General features: G+C 41.0%; 1 protein-coding gene across 1 annotated transcript in view; it reads right to left on the bottom strand.

The window, feature by feature from the left end:
- Positions 1-18,489, bottom strand: part of LOC140907924 (complement C4-like) — a 94,460-nt gene extending 75,971 nt beyond the window's left edge. The window contains exons 1-11 of the mRNA XM_073335234.1: positions 18,425-18,489; positions 17,564-17,756; positions 15,886-16,069; positions 15,068-15,138; positions 11,867-11,952; positions 10,391-10,473; positions 9,358-9,445; positions 6,098-6,203; positions 5,716-5,839; positions 3,237-3,352; positions 1,297-1,464 (exon numbers count right to left, since the gene is read on the bottom strand). Of these exons, the coding sequence (XP_073191335.1) occupies positions 1,297-1,464; positions 3,237-3,352; positions 5,716-5,839; positions 6,098-6,203; positions 9,358-9,445; positions 10,391-10,473; positions 11,867-11,952; positions 15,068-15,138; positions 15,886-16,069; positions 17,564-17,756; positions 18,425-18,489 (1,284 nt within the window). The remainder of the gene's footprint in view (positions 1-1,296; positions 1,465-3,236; positions 3,353-5,715; positions 5,840-6,097; positions 6,204-9,357; positions 9,446-10,390; positions 10,474-11,866; positions 11,953-15,067; positions 15,139-15,885; positions 16,070-17,563; positions 17,757-18,424) is intronic.
- Positions 18,490-19,890: the final 1,401 nt, after the last annotated feature.

Here is a 19,890-nt window from a genome sequence, read left to right as displayed (position 1 = left end):
CAGAGCAAACAGCATGCCAATTAAGAGACAATATCAGGTGCCACTGTTAATTCATGTATTACCAAGTCACCTGGAAAACACTGGAGGGTGAGTTGTGTCACCACAATGCACTAAGTCTAGGAGCTTGTTTGCAGAGCTTGGTGATTTCAAAACAAGAACAACAATTCTATAACCTGATTCTCTCTCATTGCTTATTTTGCTGTTGCTATGTTTGTCTTTGATATTTTCCTAGAGTAGCTTGCTCAATGACACCCACACTAAGTGGCTTAATAATGATTAATAATAAGTATTTTGAAAATAAAATTAACAACCATTCAAATGCGCAGATGACTATGCTAAAGTAGCTGTGTGATCTTACTGATCTGTCTTTTGTCATTCCATACTTCCCCGTTTACTATGAATCAAGTCACGTCTATCCTACAAATGACTCTGGAGGAAGACCCCTGCACCTGCGTGCAGTGCCACTGACATCAGAGGTTGACTCTGGATCCCTCTACACTGCAGCTAGAGCTGCAATTTCCAGATGCACACACAGTAGCTTTTATTGACCTAGCATGCTACAAAAAGTGTGGCTGCAGCAGCACAGACAGCAGGATAGGCTATCCATTGGAGTACAATCCCATCTGAGGCCCTAGGTAGTTGCTCAAGTGGCTAAGCAATCCTGCCACTCATGCCGCTGTGGTTACACTGCTATTTTTAGCATATTAACTTGATCAAAGCTAGCACATGTACGTTTACCCAAGATAGAAATTACACCTCCAGCCCAAGTATAGATTTACCCTTTGTGTTCAGGAGTTTGCCCAAGAACAAAATGCATAGTGACCTCAGGATTTTGCCCACCATTTCTGCCATTGTGTGAAAGTGGAAGCTATATTTTGACAAAATTTGCCTATCACAAACAGAGCACAAATACACTACTATTAGTATTTAACATTTGTACAGCACAGACGCTGTACAGGGAAAATAAAGAACTGATCCCTGCCCTGAGAAGATTACAGTCTAGCTAACCATACAAACTATTTTACAATGCAACTTTAGGGCCTGAGTCAGTCAACCCTTGCCCATGCAAACAATCCTAAAAGTAGTTTCAATCATATCAGTGAAACTATTCAAGTGCATAAAGATTTACAGCATCAGGCTCCTACTTAATGTAACATCTTCAATGGAATTTTCCTAAAAATGTTCATATGATATAAGGAATCATGCTGCAGTTGCCTTGCAGCTTCCATCAAAAATATTCTGGGCATTCATTTTCTGTAAAAACACTGTAAAAGTTTGTCTAGCAATTTTTTTTACCATTATTTGTAGCTTCTCTGCAGCACGAGGAATGTTGAATACAAAGGATACTAGACCTTCTTTACTAGAAAGTGCAGTCTTTTTCTTTGGGTCTTTTCTATCTCGGGTAAGAGTCGCAGTAACAGACACGGCAGCAGCAGGAGAACCATCAGCAGAAGTTATAGATGCCTATTGGGGAAAATTTCCACAGGCAAACGACAGGGTGAAAATAAAATCTTAAAACAAGGAAAGATATTTTAAACCAATAGGAAATATGAATCCTTAAAAATTATTATTTGGAAATTTGACCATTGGGAGGGAGAAACAGGAGCTGACTTCGTCTGGTTACCAACTAGTATCATACAACTACACCCAGATTCCCTCTTGTGCCAGCGCTCTCCTAAGCACATATTACTCCTGGGGGAATTCTGCACCACTGCACAAGTGCAGAATTCGTGTGCCCTGCAGATGTTTTTTTCTCCACAGAATATACATTCTGCCGGAGAGGCACTGCAGTTATGCCTTTCACCCACCAAAGGCTGCTCTGGCACCAGAACAGAGGCAGCCAGCTCACTAGCTGTAGCAGTCAACAGCTGATGGGGAGAGAGCAGAGGGTGTGCTCCTCACAGCGCCCTGCCTATGAGGCCAGGTGAGGAGGCAAGGGACGGGCAGAGTGTGTCACATAGAGCTGCTGGGGGATCACAGACTGGGGATCAGAAGGGCTAGTGATGGGACCAGCCTGGAGTGGTGGTTGAATGGGAGTGGGGGTGCAGGGACACATGGGGACACCGAGATGCAGAGACACATTGTGGGGGACAGCTGAATGGGGGTAAAGGCCTACATGGAGATAGGAGGCAGGGACACATGGGAACAGGGGGGGCTGAGTGGGGGTGCAGGGACACATAGGGATTGGGGGGTGCATGAGGATGGGGGCAGATGTGCCTGACTGACTGGAAAAGGCTAGGGGTCATCCAGGGTCTGTAAGGGGGAGGCTCCTCAACTCCCTAACAATCCCTTCCCCTGCAAAAAACCCTGTTCCAAACTTCTCCCACGCACACCCAGCAACCCTTCAGGTTCACTCCCAGGCTCATTCCCAGGAATTACTTCCTCCTCCCTCGACTCCTCCATTACCCCTGACTCCCCCAAGCCTTTTCACTGCTTCTGAGGGGTGTGGGAAATACGTTTCTGAATTGTAGATTAAATAAATTATTACTCATATGCCTAGTAAGGAATCTGTTTGTCAAAAAAACATTTCATTAATCTTTTTTGTTGTCTGTATTGTTACAGACATACTTGTTGACAGGTATTTTTAAATAAATTATCAAAATAATTGTAATTGACATAATTATATTGTGTTATTTTCACAAATAAAATATGCAGAATTTTGCAGAATTTTAATTTTTTGGTGCAGAATTCCTCCAGGAGTGGCATATGTAATCACTTAGGCCTTGGAGACAAGTGATTATATGAGAATTTCAGCTTCCATAACAGACAGACAGACACACATTAAGTTTCTAGCCGTGATTGCTGTGCTGAAAAATTTGAAAACATTAACCCTGACAGCTCAAAAGCCAGAAGACAAATGAAAAGAAACCAACTTTTATTTTAAAAATCTCTGGATTTGTAAGCCAATTTCATGATTTTTGGGGGGGGGGGGGGTGGAGCGGGCACTGTCTCATAGCTTTTGAAGGCTTGAGGTGTACCATTGCATCTCTAGTTCCTTTCTTAAAGAGAAGTTCTATATTTTCTACTCACCACCTTCTGCTGTGGCTCTATGTACTCAGAAAGATAAAACCAGAAAATGAACAGCAATAGACAGCAACTTTTTGGGCCTACACCTGCCAGGTATTCCTCACAAAGAAATCCCATGGAAGCAGCTGGGAATTCTATGGGCAGGACAGCTGCTAGATGAGTCCCTGTTAATGGAAGAAAGCAGCTACTGCAAACTAAACATTACTTACCACAATGGAGAAAGGTGCCCCAGGCACAAAATATTGTTTGGTGTTGGACAGGTCTATACTATAAGGAGATTTGACAAACTTCACACTACTGAGTTCTTCCTCCTGGATTTCACCACCTATTAATAGCAAACACCTTTTATGGCCAAAGACATTTTTTACTCCCACACAAATGTTAAAAGGCATCCACAAATGAAGAAAACTAAAGTACAACAGAAGTGAATGAAGCTAAGCCTTCGTTTCCAAAGACTCAAGGCTTAATTTATAATGGAATATCACTTTTCTTGGCCTTGGATTCCTTAGTATGCTCAGGCTGCTCTTCAGTCATACGATGCAGCCACTCCACATAGCCAATGAAGCTGGGTTGCATTGCCAGTGTGTACCCCTCAGCCTTCCTGATCGCCACCTTCCCCCACACATATACAACCCAGTTTTCCCTTCCCTTCTGAACATTGTACACCCCCTGCTCACATCCCTCTTGCTGTCCTTGCTGAGGGAATGTGGTGCAGAGAATGGCTTGGGGGGAAGAAAATATTTAGGTTAACAGTAATATTTTTATCATTTATGTGAATTGATAGCAGGCAGGTGATATTTCTTTACTGTTAAAGGTATTACTCAACGTCAAGAGGGTGGACTCTGGCCCTTTGAGAGCTTCATTTTTTAGTAGGGGCTTGATTCCACCACTCTCGCTCCCTTTGAGTAGTTCTTTTCTCGACAATTAGTTCTATTGGGAGTACTCAAAGAAGCAGGCCTTACTCAGCGTGAGTAATGGTGGAAGAATCAGGCCTCAGGTCTCTAACATTCTGGGAGGAGAGTGTTCTTTTCTGGCAAATACTTCTAATACTTTTATGCTTGTTCGATATTTTATTTTGCAGGTTCAAACCTTTATGATAACTTCGCAGTCAGCTCCTGCTCATCCAGCATTATCATTCACTGGTTTTGGCTGGATCTCCTTCTTGCTGCAAAAAAGCTGACACATTCCTAGCCAAAATTCAGTGTGGCTAGCAAGGAGAGAGGGAAAAAAACCTTTCTATAACATCTATTTGTCACTTCTGTGCTCTCAGGGTCAGCCCCTGCTGAATAAAGTTCATCAGCTGTGTATGCCATTATATGCACAATGGTGTCCACAATGTTAAGACTCAGACTAAATTATAGCAAGTATAAGCATATATGTTATCTAGCTCTCTTTCAATTGTGCTAAGCAGACAATAAAACATGATGGATGAAATCCTGGCCCTACTGAAGTCAATGGGAGTTTTGCCATTGGCTTCCATGGGTATGTCTTCACTGTAGAGTTAGCGAAAGAGATCTACACTCCAGTTAATTCTCTCATGTCAGCCCAGCATGAGTGAGAGCAGCCACACTGTGAAAAAACACTCAAACTGTTGCGTCCACATTGATGCTGTACTCACTTGTGTGCGACAGTAAGACTGCTGCGGCATATCCCATGGCTCTTAGTGTTGCAGTGTGCACAGATCCTTGGAATATAGCCTTGGGATACCCCTTAGCCCATCTGGCTGCGGAGCCTGATCTAAGGCTTGTTCCAGCACCACAGTCTGTTCCTGTGACTCCGCCCCACATTCTGCCGTGGTCTACTCCGGTGCCATTGCTACTAGTCTCAAAATCCCTGCTCAGAAGCTTGTCATATAGGTCTATGGGCTCTGTGCTTGTGATCATGGTGAGACCCCAGTCAGGGGAAGGTAGATGGTGATTTGCTAACCTTTGCCTTGTGGTAGAAGGTCTTTAGATATTTAATGCACTACCTGCATTGAAGAGCAGTCCCATCTTCACTAGCCTCTTTGAGATGTTCTCAGACAAGTGGATATTTGCTCCCAAAATCATGCTCCCTGCTGTGCTCACAGCACTGGTTAACCAGAACTGTGGCGTGCTCCTTTGGCCAGCTAGCAGCATGCTGGGTGTTGCCCATAACGTAGAGCTGTTTTGCAGAGTTGGGCTGAGCAGGAAATGGAGAAGGCTGAGTGGAATGAAGAGTTAAACGTTGACTGACAAGTAGCTTCTGGTGCATGGGAGGCAAGTAGGAAGTGACTAGGAAGAAGAGCTGGAACATACAGGACCCAGGAATGTGGTATGGTATTGGAGGACTATCTGAACACAAGCTTGGCTACAGTTGTATCCTCACTGCAAAGTGGACAGTTTGAAGCATGACTTACAGCAAAATGTGGGCTTTAATCCACCCCCCAGCTGTGCAAACAAACATGGGTTCAAGGCTCATATAAGCACATGCTTTAGGATACTGTGTGTGGATGGTGGTGTGAGGGGTGGGCATAAAACAAGGATAAGAACACATGATAAAGTCTGCGGCATAGACATAATGTATGTGGAGAACAGTCAAATAAGCACCTGTGTTAATGTGCAGTGAAAAGAAGCTCCATGGACCAAGATTTCACCCAGTGAGAATTGTACTGGGAAAAGGTCAATGAAAATGCTGTAGATTACATCAGCAAATGCATAGTTTACTTACTTGCAGTTTCTATAGCTGTAACAGAGACATATAAAAAATGCCCTTCCAAAGCAGTAATGTTCTTTGTTATTTTTTCTTCCAAAGATTTGGTACTTAACGTAACTGTTCCTTTTCCATTTTGTATCTAAAATCAAGATGGAAAAATATTATTCCCTTTGGTGCTTTGAATGGTATTAGATTTAAAGGTTATGTTGCACTTCCAGTAAATTGACTGTAATAGTACAAAGGCCAGTGTTTTAAGGCCATTTGCTATTTCATTTCCACGAATCTCAACAATATTGAACTCAACTGGTATAAAATGACATAGCTCCACTGAACTAATATTTAATATTATTCAATATTCAATCATATACAATAATCATTTCTAGTATGTTGTACTTACTGAAGGCTGTTGTTCCAGGCCTGGGAGAAAGATTTTTTTATCAGTTTCCTCTATTATGCCAAATCGCACATATGCAACACCATCTATCCCTTTTCCATAAGAGTGCCTTTAAAAGGAAAGAGAATGAAGCAACAATAATTATAGTAATATTCACATAGTAGACAGTCTAATGTGTGCTTGCTAATGAACATGAAACGAAAGAGTCCCTTTACCTAGCAATGTGTTAGTCTTGTGCCATGGTAACTGAGTATTTAGAACCGAAATACAACTCTAGCAACTAGTGCTAAACATATGATAATGTTTGACAGCTTCATGTACAAAGCTGTAGACATACAAAGTGCACACCTTAGATGCGTCACTTAGTCCCTGAGCTAGTCTACACTACAAAGAGTTTAACAATACAGATACACCAGTATAGAGCTACCAGCAGAGCCCCCTGGTGGAGACACAGCATATAATGGCGAAAAGACTCCTTTTGTTGGTATAGCTACATCTACATGCAGAGTGGGGGTTACCAGCATAGCTATGTCAGTCAGAGGTGCGCTTTTTTCACAGTCCTGGCCAACATGGCTCTGCCAGCATAACTTTGTAGTGGAGATCTGGCCTCTGCGCCTCAGTTCCTCATCTGTAAAAAGGGGCCCATAGCACTGCCTGTGAATGATATTGCAACCCCATGCAGTATCTGTGGGGTCACTCTATTCAGTCTGTACGGATTCTGTATCATTGTGTACTACTCCGTGGGGCAGGGTTACCACATATTTTACAGGAACCAAAAAACAGTGGGGAGTGATTAAGGTGAGTCATTGAGACTAAACAACCATAGAGATGTACTACCCTGGAGAGTCTCATATATACTGGTTCAGACTGGGTTTTCCAGAGACAAGGAAACAAAGAAAGGGTTTTTAGTACAAAAGGATTAGCTTGAACTCACACAGGGCTTTCTCTCTGAACCTGTGCAAGGATCTCATCTTGAAAAAGGGTTGGAAAGACTTTGGCCTACTTGGGCCCAGAAGACCGATGGGTGACTTCTCGTAAGTTTTGAGCATGCACATTGGAGCTTTTGTAATTTTAATGCGTTTTCTCTCTAATGCTTTCATCTTAAGAATAAGTATCTTGCCTAGAAGTAGCTGTGTGGTAACCTATAACTGCTGGCAATACACTGGTCACAGCCCTCAGAGAGAAAGCAAAGCACAGATGCTGGCCTTGAGGCAGACTGGCTTGCTGGGAATATCACAATGTAAGGCAGGAGGCTGTGCAGCCTTAAAACCCTGATCAGAAGGGAGACACATGCAGATCTTCACACAAAAGAAGTGACGGTGGGAGACAGACACTTTAAGTGGGTGCCCTTGAGGGATCACAGACTCACAGACAGGGAATGCAGATGCAGTTACCCTGGAACTGTGACACTGCCAGTGATGGGGTGGACTAGGCCCAAAGGCCCCCTGCTGGAGGCCTCAGAGTTCTGCCACACCCATCCCAGGAAAGGAGCAGTGGAGAGCTCCTCCAAGCAGGCTAGAGTGGCTGCAGGGGGGAAGCAGCCAGTCAGGCCCCAGGAGGGCCATATAAATGGAGCTGTAGAACATAGCAGCAGTTAGTTGCTGCTAGAAGCTGGAAAAGAAACAACTGAATACCTGCCTGGCGGAGGGAACTGCAGCACAACGGATTTCAGGGACTCAGGGGAGCGAGAGGCTTCTGGCTGGCTGCTAGTTCTGAGCCAAAGACAGTTCGCTAGCAGGGACTGGGGGAGCAATGAAGGAGCTCCCGTCTGGCTGTGGACACTTAGTAGGGACTGAGCCTGTGGAGGGCCGCAGGAAGATAGTGTCTCCAGGGAGGAAGCACTGGGGATACAGCCCCATACCAGGGCTGGACTGGTTTAAAGACTGCAGACACACCCAACCAGAGGGGGCACTCGTGAGAGGTGGGTGCCGACCCTGCTACACTGCTCTTCCTCACAGGGGTCTTAAAATTATGAGGTTCTCATATACTACAGTGATGGAGCATATAAGTGCCTAAGATTGATATAGCAAGTAAAGAAACACCACATTTCTGAGACTCACATTTCTGAAACTCTCTGCATAAAGGATCAACCCTACAGTAACTGCTAATGTAGGACCAGCATTTCCAATTCAGATGACAGATGGCCTAAAAACAGAACCATTTCTCTGAATTTTCAGGGTTTTGGTAACTGCTCTTGGTTCTGCCAGTCTCCGCTTGAAACCTGTGCATGAGAACATAATGTCTCAAACTGTATTAATGCTACTTATTTTTAAATAAATAGCAAACATTGCTCATCTTTTTTCCTCATCATCACTCTTTGCTTATTGGAGGGGACTTAAGGTTGATATCATTATTCTAAAATTAGAAGTTGGCCCAAATCAAGCCACAAGATCCAAACACCACTGAGCTTTGGGAAAAGTTCAGATTTGGGTCTGGCTGAGGTCCATCTCTGTATAAATCATAAGTTACTGGGCTTTAGAATGTTGCTCTTATATTTGCTGATTCTTCATTTAATTAAAAATAATTATCCCTGGTTGTCGTAGGGACCTGTTGATCTATCAACCCAGAAATAAATTCTCTCTCATCTTCATCTCTTCTATAGCTCATAAAGAAAGGCACAAAGCCCTGTTTCTTTCTTTATCAGACTGCATCTCATTAGCACAGAAGCAGCATTTTACAGCAATGTTTCAAGAAAGAAGAGATTGAGAGAAAGGACCAGAATATGGAAGATTGAAGGAGAAATGCTTGAGAAAAACCAGAGCCTGCTCTCACTAAAGTTAGTGGAAAGTCTCCAACTGATTTCTATTATACAGGATCAGATGTTAGATGACCTGCAGCATGTACACAGAAACAAGAATTATGAGACATGTATGATAGATATATGATCCATAACTATGTAAAAAATCTAATATCTGTCTATTTAGGTACCTATGTGGCCCTCATCAACCTAGTATCTAAGCATCTAAACTAGAAAACAAACATTTTAAAAAAAGATTTGGTTATTTAAATGGTCAAGTTAAGCAACGTACAATTATTAGTTCTGTCAAGACACTGAAACCAGTGCATTTTGACGTCTCGTATGGCTTGAAAGCATTCAGTTTTCAAACTTGGGACCCCAAAAGATGCATTTGCCAACAACTGAACTGCATCTCCTGTCTTATGGATTAATTTAATTATTAATTACAAGGATTGGAGGAAATGACTGAGTTCACTTTTTCTTATCCCCAAGCCTCATAAAAAAGACACCATTAAAATATACTTACGTTGCATAAATATCAAATGTAAAGGTCTTGTTCCAAATATGGTAGTATGGCTCAAATGGGATAAGTTTGACTTCAAAAGATGGAAGCTCTGCACAAAAAGAACACAAAAAAATAAAGATCACGTCTAAAAAAGTTCACATTTCAAATGTGCCTTCAACTCCTGAGAGTTTGTAATGCACAAGGCTTTGGAAAAATTGGCAGCTCTTTGTTCCTGTACTGAGAGGTGTGCAGAGAAAGTTGAAGTCTCCATTTAAGCTTTAGGCAAAGGCAGAGCAGTCTTTGATAGCCCTCTTGCTAACCAATAGTTGGAGCTATATTACAATGGCATAGAGACAGATAGACTCTGGACAGGAGCCTGATCTCACAAATACTGATTTATATCCACTGAAGTCAATGATATTTCACATATGTAAAATATATGTGAGATCAGAATCAGGCCTGCTGGCTGAGTGATACCCTTAGAGTCAGCTGTTCCTCACCAAAGTACATTCATTATAAAATGCTCCAGTTCACTAAGGGTCAGATCATGATTGGCCCCTACATGGGTGCCTAGGGATGAGAGGGTGCAAATTCTTCCCAATTCAAGCACCTTGCATATGGATTGGCTCAGCCAAGTGTCGAGACTGTTTCTCCGTGCATCAATTTGAGCCCAAGACACTCTAGAAGGGGTAGAGCCATTACCCTGCTACCTCCCATCACTGCCCCCCAACACACACACATACACACTGAACTGGCCCACACAGCAATTCAGACACACTGGGGTGAGTAACCATCATCATCTTAATGGATGGTGGAGACTGCGTGCTACCATATACACCAGGGAACTCAGCGAGAGATTACACCTCCTTGAGGTATAATCCCACAAGTGCTGCTTGAAGAAAGGTTAACACCACCTCCTACTTGGGTCACTGCCTATCAAGCCCATTTGGCCCTCAGTTATCTAGAAGATCTAATATCTAAGCTCAACCAGATACTTCGCTGAGATATAGTCAGAACTTCAAGTACTCATACTCCAAATTAAACATTAGCTTACCATAATTTTTAACTTCAAATTCAGCTGAACTATTGGACATCTCATACTCATCAAACCGGGCCAGGATTTTCCAGTTTCCAGGACTAGTGTTCAGATTAAATAGAAAGGGGAAAGTTTCTCTTACTCAATAGATTTTCAAAGCAATTTAAACATATTTAATGTATTGCTAAATAGAATAAGGAAAAAAACCAACCCCAGCAGTTGAAACCAAACACCAGTCTCTGCTTCCTTCCTTTGTTTTCACCCCCTAACAATGAATTTCCTTCATTTTATTTTCCCTTTACTGCTGGGGAGCCCATAAATGTCTCTCTGAAGCATTGCAGTCTGGATTGAAATAGACACTTTGGAGAGTATGAGGAACAAGCCAATAAATTACCATGTTGCAAACTATGTGGAACACAGATTACCCGCTAAAAAGCTATATGAAGAAGACAGTCACAATATATTCGCAATAGGCAATCTTCATGCTATGAGCTCTAAATAATTCAGCATAGCATTTAAGCACCTTTAACTTTAAGCACATGCTTAAGTCTCATTGAAGTCAATGGGATTCAAGCATGTACTAAACAAATGCTTAAACATAAGTGCTATACTAAAGAGGGACAGATTTAAGCACATGATTACAATTAAGCAGTTTGCTGAATTGGGGCCTTAATAATTTGGAATACAGATAGCAGTACCATATAAGCACTAAGCAGTTGAGCTGGCTCTTGTAAGGATCAAGGTGTCTTCCACAAGGATCTCAGGGCCACACATGACTGGGCAATCATTTCCTGCCATTTTCTAAAAGGATTCCATAGCTGTGCTTGAATGTAATCAAAGCAGAAACATCTCCTTCACCCGTTACGGGACTGTAGCGCCCCACTCTGTGTCCCCAGGGTGAGGAACCTTTACCCATCTTGTTTTTAAGGTTTATCTTTTTAGTATGTGTTTCATATTTTCCAGCAGTAGGGGGAGCCATCGCTGGGCATGTATACACATGCTGTGTATGTGCATGTGACAGAGTGCATGAGTAGCCGAGGCTATATATGGGTGTGTTAAGAGCTTCTCCGTGTGCTGTGTGATGGAGGCATGACAGACTCTAGATAGAGAAAAGGGTTCATTTGCCTGTAGCTGATATGCCCAGCTAGACCCAGCAGGGAGTGAGAGTTTCCTTACTTGCTGTAATTGTAGCCTACAAGCACATATTTAGATCCTACTGTAGTTTTCAATAAATGGTTAAAATCCACTTGATCTTGTCTGAATTTCACGGGGGAAAGGGCAGTTTGTAACACACTGTCCTATATTCCTCTTCCTGCTCTAACAAAGGATGACAAAACTAAACAATACTTGGTGAGAAATGGAAAATTGTTCCCAAAATGAGACTGTGTATCTCTCTAGCCACTTTTAGTTTGAAGAAATTTCTGATGCTCCTAAATAATAATAGTAGTAATTTTGATATGTTGAAACACTGAAGATTATGCCACAGTAACTTACTCTGCAATGTCAGGTATCACAAAACTTCCACTGGTCATTGGTTTTGTCTGCAACGCTGATTTCTTAACCACCATTCCTTTTGAATTCTATCGAGGAAAAAACAAAAACAAAGATACAGCTCATACCCGCAGAATGAAACATTTGTGTCATGAGCTGAAGTTTGCATCTAGATCCTGAGGAGGGGAAAAAGCAAGATTGCTCTAATTTTTCCTTTCTTTAGGATTCCACTTTTCTGCCCTACCTCCATACTCTACTTTAGACCGAGAAGGACTATATCAGATTCTCTTCACAGCCCGTATATACGACTCCTCCTCTGACTGGAAGAATTACTGCTAAGTGACACAGTAAATTGCCCTGACTGTCCTCCCTGCCCTTTCTGACCTAGGAAGGAAGGAAGAAATTGGACCCAAGGTTCCAACATGATGGTGCACAGAACTAGTCGTAGTTCGACCCAAACAACCATATGCTGCATGTCTTAATATAATTATTGTTCTTTACCTTATGTTTAAGGATATACTTTTAAACAATCCCCCTCATGAGACCTGGATGGGAAACTAACAGAGCCTTTCTCATCTACTTACAGGTTCAAGTCTGAACCAATCTGGTAATACTAGGGCTGTCGAGCGATTAAAAAAAATGAATCACAATGTAAAATTTTAGAGCCTGCAAGTCCACTCAGTTCTACTTCTTGTTCAGCCAATCACTCAGACAAACAAGTTAGTTTACATTTGCAGGAGATAACGCTGCCTGCTTCTTGTTTACAATGTCACTTGAAAGCGAGAACAGGCATTCTCATGGCACTGTTGTAGCGGCGTCGCAAGATATTTATATGCCACATGCACTAAAGATTCATATGTCCCTTCATGCTTCAACCACCATTCCAGGGGACATGTGTCCATGCTGATGACGGGTTCTGCTCGATAACAATCCAAAGCACTGTGGACCGATGCATGTTCATTTTCATCATCTCAGTCAGATGCCACCAGCAGAAGGTTGATTTTCTTTTTTTGGTGATTCAGGTTCTGTAGTTTCTGCATCAGAGTGTTGCTCTTTTAAGACTTCTGAAAGCATATTCCATACCTTATCCCTCTCAGATTTTGGAAGGCACTTCAGATTCTTAAATCTTGGGTTGAGTGCTGTAGCTATCTTTAGAAATTTCACATTGGTATCTTCTTTGAGTTTTGTCAAATTTGCAGTGAAAGTGTTCTTAATATGAACATGTGCTGGGTCATCATCCAAGACAGCTATACCATGAAATATATGGCAGAATGTGGGTAAAACAGAGCAGGGGACATACAATTCTCCCTAAGGAGTTCAGTCACAAATTTAATTAACACATTATTTATTTAACGAGCATCATCAGCATGGAAACATGTGCTCTGGAATGGTGGCCGAAGCACGAAGGGTGTCATAAATATAAAGGAAAGGGTAAACCCCTTTAAAATCCCTCCTGGCCAGAGGAAAACTCCTCTCACCTGTAAAGAGTTAAGAAACTAAAGGTAACCTCGCTGGCACCTGACCAAAATGACCAATGAGGAGACAAGATATTTTCAAAAGCTGGGAGGAGGGAGAGAAACAAAGGGTCTCTGTCTGTCTATATGCTGCTTTTGTCGGGGATAGAACAGAAATGGAGTCTTAGAACTTTTAGTAAGTAATCTAGCTAGGTATGCGTTAGATTATGATTTCTTTAAATGGCTGAGAAAAGAATTGTGCTGAATAGAATAACTATTCGGTCTGTGTATCTTTTTTGTAACTTAAGGTTTTGCCTAGAGGGATTCTCTATGTTTTGAATCTAATTACCCTGTAAGGTATCTACCATCCTGATTTTACAGAGGGGATTTCTTTACTTCTATTTACTCCTATTTCTATTAAAAGTCTTTTTGTAAGAAAACTGAATGATTTTTCATTGTTCTCAGGTCCAAGGGTTTGGGTCTGTGGTCACCTATGCAAATTGGTGAGGCTTTTTATCCAACATTTCCCAGGAAAGGGGGTGGGGTGCAAGTGTTGGGAGGATTGTTCATTGTTCTTAAGATCCAAGGGTCTGGGTCTGTAGTCACCTAGGCAAATTGGTGAGGCTTTTTACCAAACCTTGACCAGGAAGTGGGGTGCAAGGTTTTGGAAATTATTTTGGGGGGAAAGATGTTTCCAAACAGCTCTTCCACCGTAACCAGTATTTGTTTGGTGGTGCTAGCGGCCAATCCAAGGACAAAGGGTAGAATATTTTGTACCTTGGGGAAGTTTTGACCTAAGCTGGTAAAGATAAGCTTAGGAGGTTTTCATGCAGGTCCCCACATCTGTACCCTAGCATTCAGAGTGGGGGAGGAACCTTGACAAAGGGGCATACAAATGTTTAGCATATCTGGCATGTAAATACTTTGCAATGCTGGCTACAAATGTGCCATGCAAATGCCTGTTCTCACTTTCCGGTGACACTGTAAATAAGAAGAGGGCAGCATTATCTCCTGTAAATGTAAACAAACTTGTTTGTCTTAGCGACTGGCTGAACAAAAAGTAGGACTGAGCGGACTTGTAGGCTCTGAAGTTTTATATTGTTTTGTTTTTGAGTGCAGTTATGTAACAAAAAAAATCTACATATGTAAATTGCACTTTCACAACAACGAGATTGCACTACAGTACTTGTCTGAGGTGAATTGAAAAGTACTATTTCTTCTGTTTATCATTTTTACAGTGCAAATATTTATAATCAAAAATAATATACACTTTGATTTCAATTACAACACACTAATATATATATGAAAATGTAGAAAAACATCCAAAATATTTAATAAATTTCAATTGGTATTCTATTGTCTAACATTGTGATTAAAACTGAAATTAATCATGATTTTTTTAATCGTGATTAATTTTTTTTTAGTTAATTGCGTGAATTAACTGCGATTAATCAACAGCCCTAATAATGACTGAAAGTTGTCACCATTGGATAGCTGTCCAGTGGCCACATGGAATAAATTGATGGTCTCTATTCAGTTCTTAATGGACAAATGCCCACGCCACAAAAACACATCCGTTAACTGGAACTCATGATGGAGGTTTCAGAAGCTACCTCTGCCCTAGAAAATTTTGTAACCAAATTCTCACAACTGTGAACAAAAGTGCAGCTGCGTCCTCAAAAGCCATCACTGGAACCAATCTCACTCTTGAACTTCCTGGAAAACTACCTACCACAGTTTAAATACTCACTAGTACAATGACTTGAATCTTTTCATTTGCAGGTTTCATTGCAGTGTCCAAGGTGAAGATCCTGTACTTGACTATGTAACAAAAATGGTAAAGTTGAGGATTTCATTTTACCTTTCTAAAATACACATTCTAGTTCTAGTTTCATGTTGTTAACTGAGTCAATCAATTCAGGAAGGCAAATCAAATAATCAAATACATAATAAAAAAAACTACCACTGTCTTTTTTAGGTTATACTGTATGACGCAAGATAAATATGAACAAATGTGTTTGCTGCTTTAAGAATATCTCTTATAAAGATAGAGTAAGTCTGGTCCCACTACAGTATCATTACAGGCACTTAACCATTGCAGCTCAAATGTGTATAATGTTGAGCTCCCTGTTTTATCACTTAATCCAATCTCATATTTTGTCACTTCACAATCACTAAAAGGGGACATATTGCGTGTCACAAAGCTCTGTGAGGGTGTTCCCCCTGTATTTTAATATTTTTCGGGTGAAAGTCATTGTTGTGTGCTTGAAGAGGAAGTTCCATATTTTACTTGGGCCCTGGGTGAATGTCTAAGGGCTAGGAGAGGGAACCAAAAAATTCTTTATCCTTTTGTGCTATTACACAGAGCTAAGTCACAATGCAGCAGGCTAGCGTCTACAGAAGTACAAGTGCCTAGAGTCTGCTGCAGCTGCTGGACCCACAAAGGGGTGAGGGGAGTAGTGAGGTTTTTGCCACAAAGTGAAGAATTTGCGATTAATTTTTTCCCTAAGAGCAACCACATGATATACAGCTTTTTTAATCTCTGAAAGGTGGTACTATTTTTTTAACCTTTTGTGTTAGGTGTGTATATAGGTTTATCTGTCTGAATAAAAATGTAGCCCTTCTTGGAAGACAGGAGGATGCGAGTGTGCTGAGCATGTTCCTTAAAAAGCTCCTTGCTTTCAGTGACTAGCAGAACATACGGTTTTCGTCTTTTCTTGAACATATCTTCAGGCATCAGATCAGGCTTGACCTGAATATAATGGAAGAATAGTGTTAGATCCTCACCTGGTGTTATTCAATGTAGCTCTACTGAATTCCAAGGAGCTATGCCAACTTAGAGCAGCTGAGAATCTGGCGTAAGAAGTTTATCCGATTGAAGTATCCATGAAATAGCTGAAGAGTTGATACCATTTGTATGGCTCATATCATTTTTATACAGATGGTACTCAAATTTATTTCTATTTTGGGACTATTATTTCTTTGGCATTAGAAATGCAATTCACTCCCTAATTTTCTGCCATGGAACTATGGAAGAGTAAAACACCTTCTTTCAACTTAAATATAATTAAAATCTAATTACTTTTTATCCTAAATACATATTACATTCTTGTGACCATGCCATTTGGTAGCTGTAATATTACCCCATATTCCCTTATTTATTTGACGTTTGAGCATGTGATTAGAGTCTTATCTGATGCATATTAATAAGGGCTACCAAATGTCCTGCCCAGAAAGGAGCTCAAACCAAAGCTGCTGATCTGAACTTTAGGGATATTCAGATCAATTCTGAATTTTGCATCTTATCCCTGTCTCCACAATGAGCCAAAACAAAACCCCAGATCTCAACTCTCCTGAACTTTAAGGACTCATTTCAACAGCCATTAACAGTAAGCAGGCTTTGCGGTGCAATGTAGCAGCTCCTTACCAGCTCACAGCAATAGCATACATTTTTAGATTAGAAGACCATACATTCTAAGGCCTAGGATGTGCTTTCCCCTAGGTATGGAAAGTGCCTATCACACTCGGGGTGCTACCACAGTCTTAGGCCTGGTCTACACTAGAAAATTAGGTCAGTATAACCATGTTGCTCAGAGGTCTGCAAGATCCACACCCCTGAGTGATGGAGTTAAAACAACCTAAGTCCTCATGTAGACAGTGCTAGGTCAATGGAAAATTCTTCTGTCAATTTAGCTACCGTCTCTTTGGGAGGTAGATTACCTATGCTGATGGAAGAATCTCTCCCATTGGCATAGGTGGTGTCTACATTAAAGCACTACAGCAGTGCAACTGCAGGGTGCAGCTATGCTGCGTAGTGTTTTAAGTCTAGACAAGCCCTCAATAATAAAATTGAAGAAGACCACTTTATCTAAACAGAACTGTGAAGTGACTTTGCCAAGGCACCAGGGCCAATATTCCAGTCCCCATTCTCATGAAAAAGTCACTAAATCTTTATTAATGAAAAGTGATCAGGAACTTGGGTCTACCTACCGCATAGAAGTTAGCACCTGTCATCACAAAGAGCACACTGAAACCATGCTGGGGCACTTCTTTAGTAGTATAGACTCAGAAAACAGAGTGCCACCATCTGAACCGGCAATACCACTCCAAACAGAGCTTACGTTTTCCTATCCGAGCTTTGATCCCGTCTAGTCAGTGATCTCACAAAGTCCCAGCTCATGATGATATGTCTGCAGACAGCTTTTTAAGTGACAGCTTTTGGTTACTAGCATAATTGTTGACTCACCATAATTTTTTTCATTTCCTGATAGTTGTTCTCTTTGTTGAGGGTAAAGACAGTGATGTCTGATAGTAGCTCATTTTCTATCTCATCCTTGAAATATGCTGTAACTTTGACAGAGCTCTGTGCTCCATGTACTTGAACGGTTATTGTCTCATGTACTCCCACATGTACCAGATTTGGTGCAGTAATAAGAAATCTAAAACCAGATAGAATAGACTATTTACTGATTTATGTGGATTTTTTTTAAAACCGATACTAAAAAAGCACCCATCCAGTGCAAACTTTTCAAAAGACACTTAAATAAACAGATCTCAATTCCCACAGATCAAACCAACCCAGCGACGACATAAATACAACAGAAATCAATCAACCCCTTCCTCACAATTCTCAGCCACCCTGAATCACCACACCAGCCCTACCCCAAATTCATTTCACATGCAAAGGGGGAAAGGGTGGACCTTGTAGACTAATAATGACTACCAATGCCCAGTTTAATAGAGAGCAAGATTAGACAGGCTCCCGCCTACATATCTGGAAGTAATACCAGGCAGTGCATTAATAACACTGTATAAATATGTGTATTTTATACTTGAAAACATGTATCTTCAACTGATGGTACCAATACCTGCCCTATACTATCCATTCTGCCAAATGCTTCCATATGTCAACAGGTATCACTTCCATCTTATCTATGTTGAGTTATAGATCATCTTCATCCAGATGCCTATGTCCCTAAAATACTAGCAATACAAGACTATAGAATCTGGGTTTCATGAGAAGGAGATAGGGAGTTGAGGGTCAGCCAGCTATGCTTTCTGTCCCATGGCATTTGTCATGCAGAAAATTAATAAGCAATATACTTACGATGGCGCTTGTTCTGCATTGCACAAGAATGCACAAATGCCCAGCACAAATACCAGCCTTTCCATCAAAAACCTCTGCAACATAAATTTCCTTGCTGCAAAAAAGATCTATCAGAAGAACATTACCAACCTCCCTTTGAGATGGTGGTGGTTAGAACGGAGCTGACCACAGATTACATCAGTTATCAGTCTCTATCCCAGGGTTACTCATTAATAACCCTCAATATTATGCAATCAATACTGACTGAAGGTTCCAGAGATGTAAAAACATAGCCCGGGGATGCGCATTCCAGACCTAATCAAGACTTTGCATGTTATTATTCAGCCTCTGTTGCCCACATTCTTTGCATCTGCAATATTTTCAAATGTTAGTCATTTAAAATAATGTGGAGGGAAGTTCTCATAATATGATGCCTACTTTAATAGTGTAAGTTCTGAAAATGCAATCCTTAAAACCAGTTTCATGAAAAAGGCGGCATGACAAAAACAATTGCAGTACGCCAATTCTTCATTCTGAGTGGGGAATAAAACAAATGGTGCTTTTTTCTATCGGACTGTAACTTTGTTCTAGTAAGAAAGTTTCTTTCCCGTGTGATTCAATACTAATTCAATACTGCTTGAATGTAGGGATTATGGAAACATGAGAAACAGCCACGTATAACACAGGCATCACTCAGCAAAGTTGAAAATGGAACTCCTCCAATGCAGCTCCGTCCTGGCCTGGAATGCTCCAACTATCACACTCTGGACTTTTCCTGAGCAAAGCCTGAGGCTTGCATTGCACCATACCCGATTATGTGCTGGGTTTGTGATGTGAACAAATGTTTGCTGCAGGCACAAATTAAAGACATCCATTCAGTTGGACCTGGGCACACTTTACGGATGTCCTGGAGGCCCACATCCTCTTTTATTTCATCTTGTTTTAGTCTCTTTTCTCCAAAATCTGGACAATTGTTATAAGGGCACAGTTCAATTTCCTTGACAGGACAGTGACTGTTAGTGAGATTAGTGGACATGTCACTAAGACAATGGTTTTCGACCAGGGGTACATCAACTCATCTAGATATTTGCCTAATTTTACAACAGGTTACATTAAAAAGCACTAGCCAAGTCAGTACAAACTAAAGTTTCATACAGACAATGTCTTGCTTATACTGCTCTATATACTGTACACTGAAATGTAAGAATAATATTTACATTCCAATTGATTTATTTTATAATTATATGGTAAAAATAAGAAAGTGAACATTTTTTCAGTAATAGTGTGCTGTGGCACTTTTGTATTTATGTCTGATTTTGTAAGCAAGTTGTTTTTAAGTGAGGTAAAACTTGGGGTACACAAGAGAATTAGACTCCTGAAAGGGGTACAATAGCTGGGAAAGCTTGAACTGCAATAAGGTATGTGAATAACCTTGAAGAATGGTTCAAAATTAAAATGTGTCTAAAGAGGTCAATAAGCACAGTTCT

Source organism: Lepidochelys kempii, chromosome 1 (genome assembly GCF_965140265.1).
Source record: "Lepidochelys kempii isolate rLepKem1 chromosome 1, rLepKem1.hap2, whole genome shotgun sequence".
Classification (NCBI taxonomy): domain Eukaryota; kingdom Metazoa; phylum Chordata; order Testudines; family Cheloniidae; genus Lepidochelys; species Lepidochelys kempii.
Note: the sequence above shows the minus strand (reverse complement) of the source record. Positions and strands in the feature narration are given on the sequence as shown.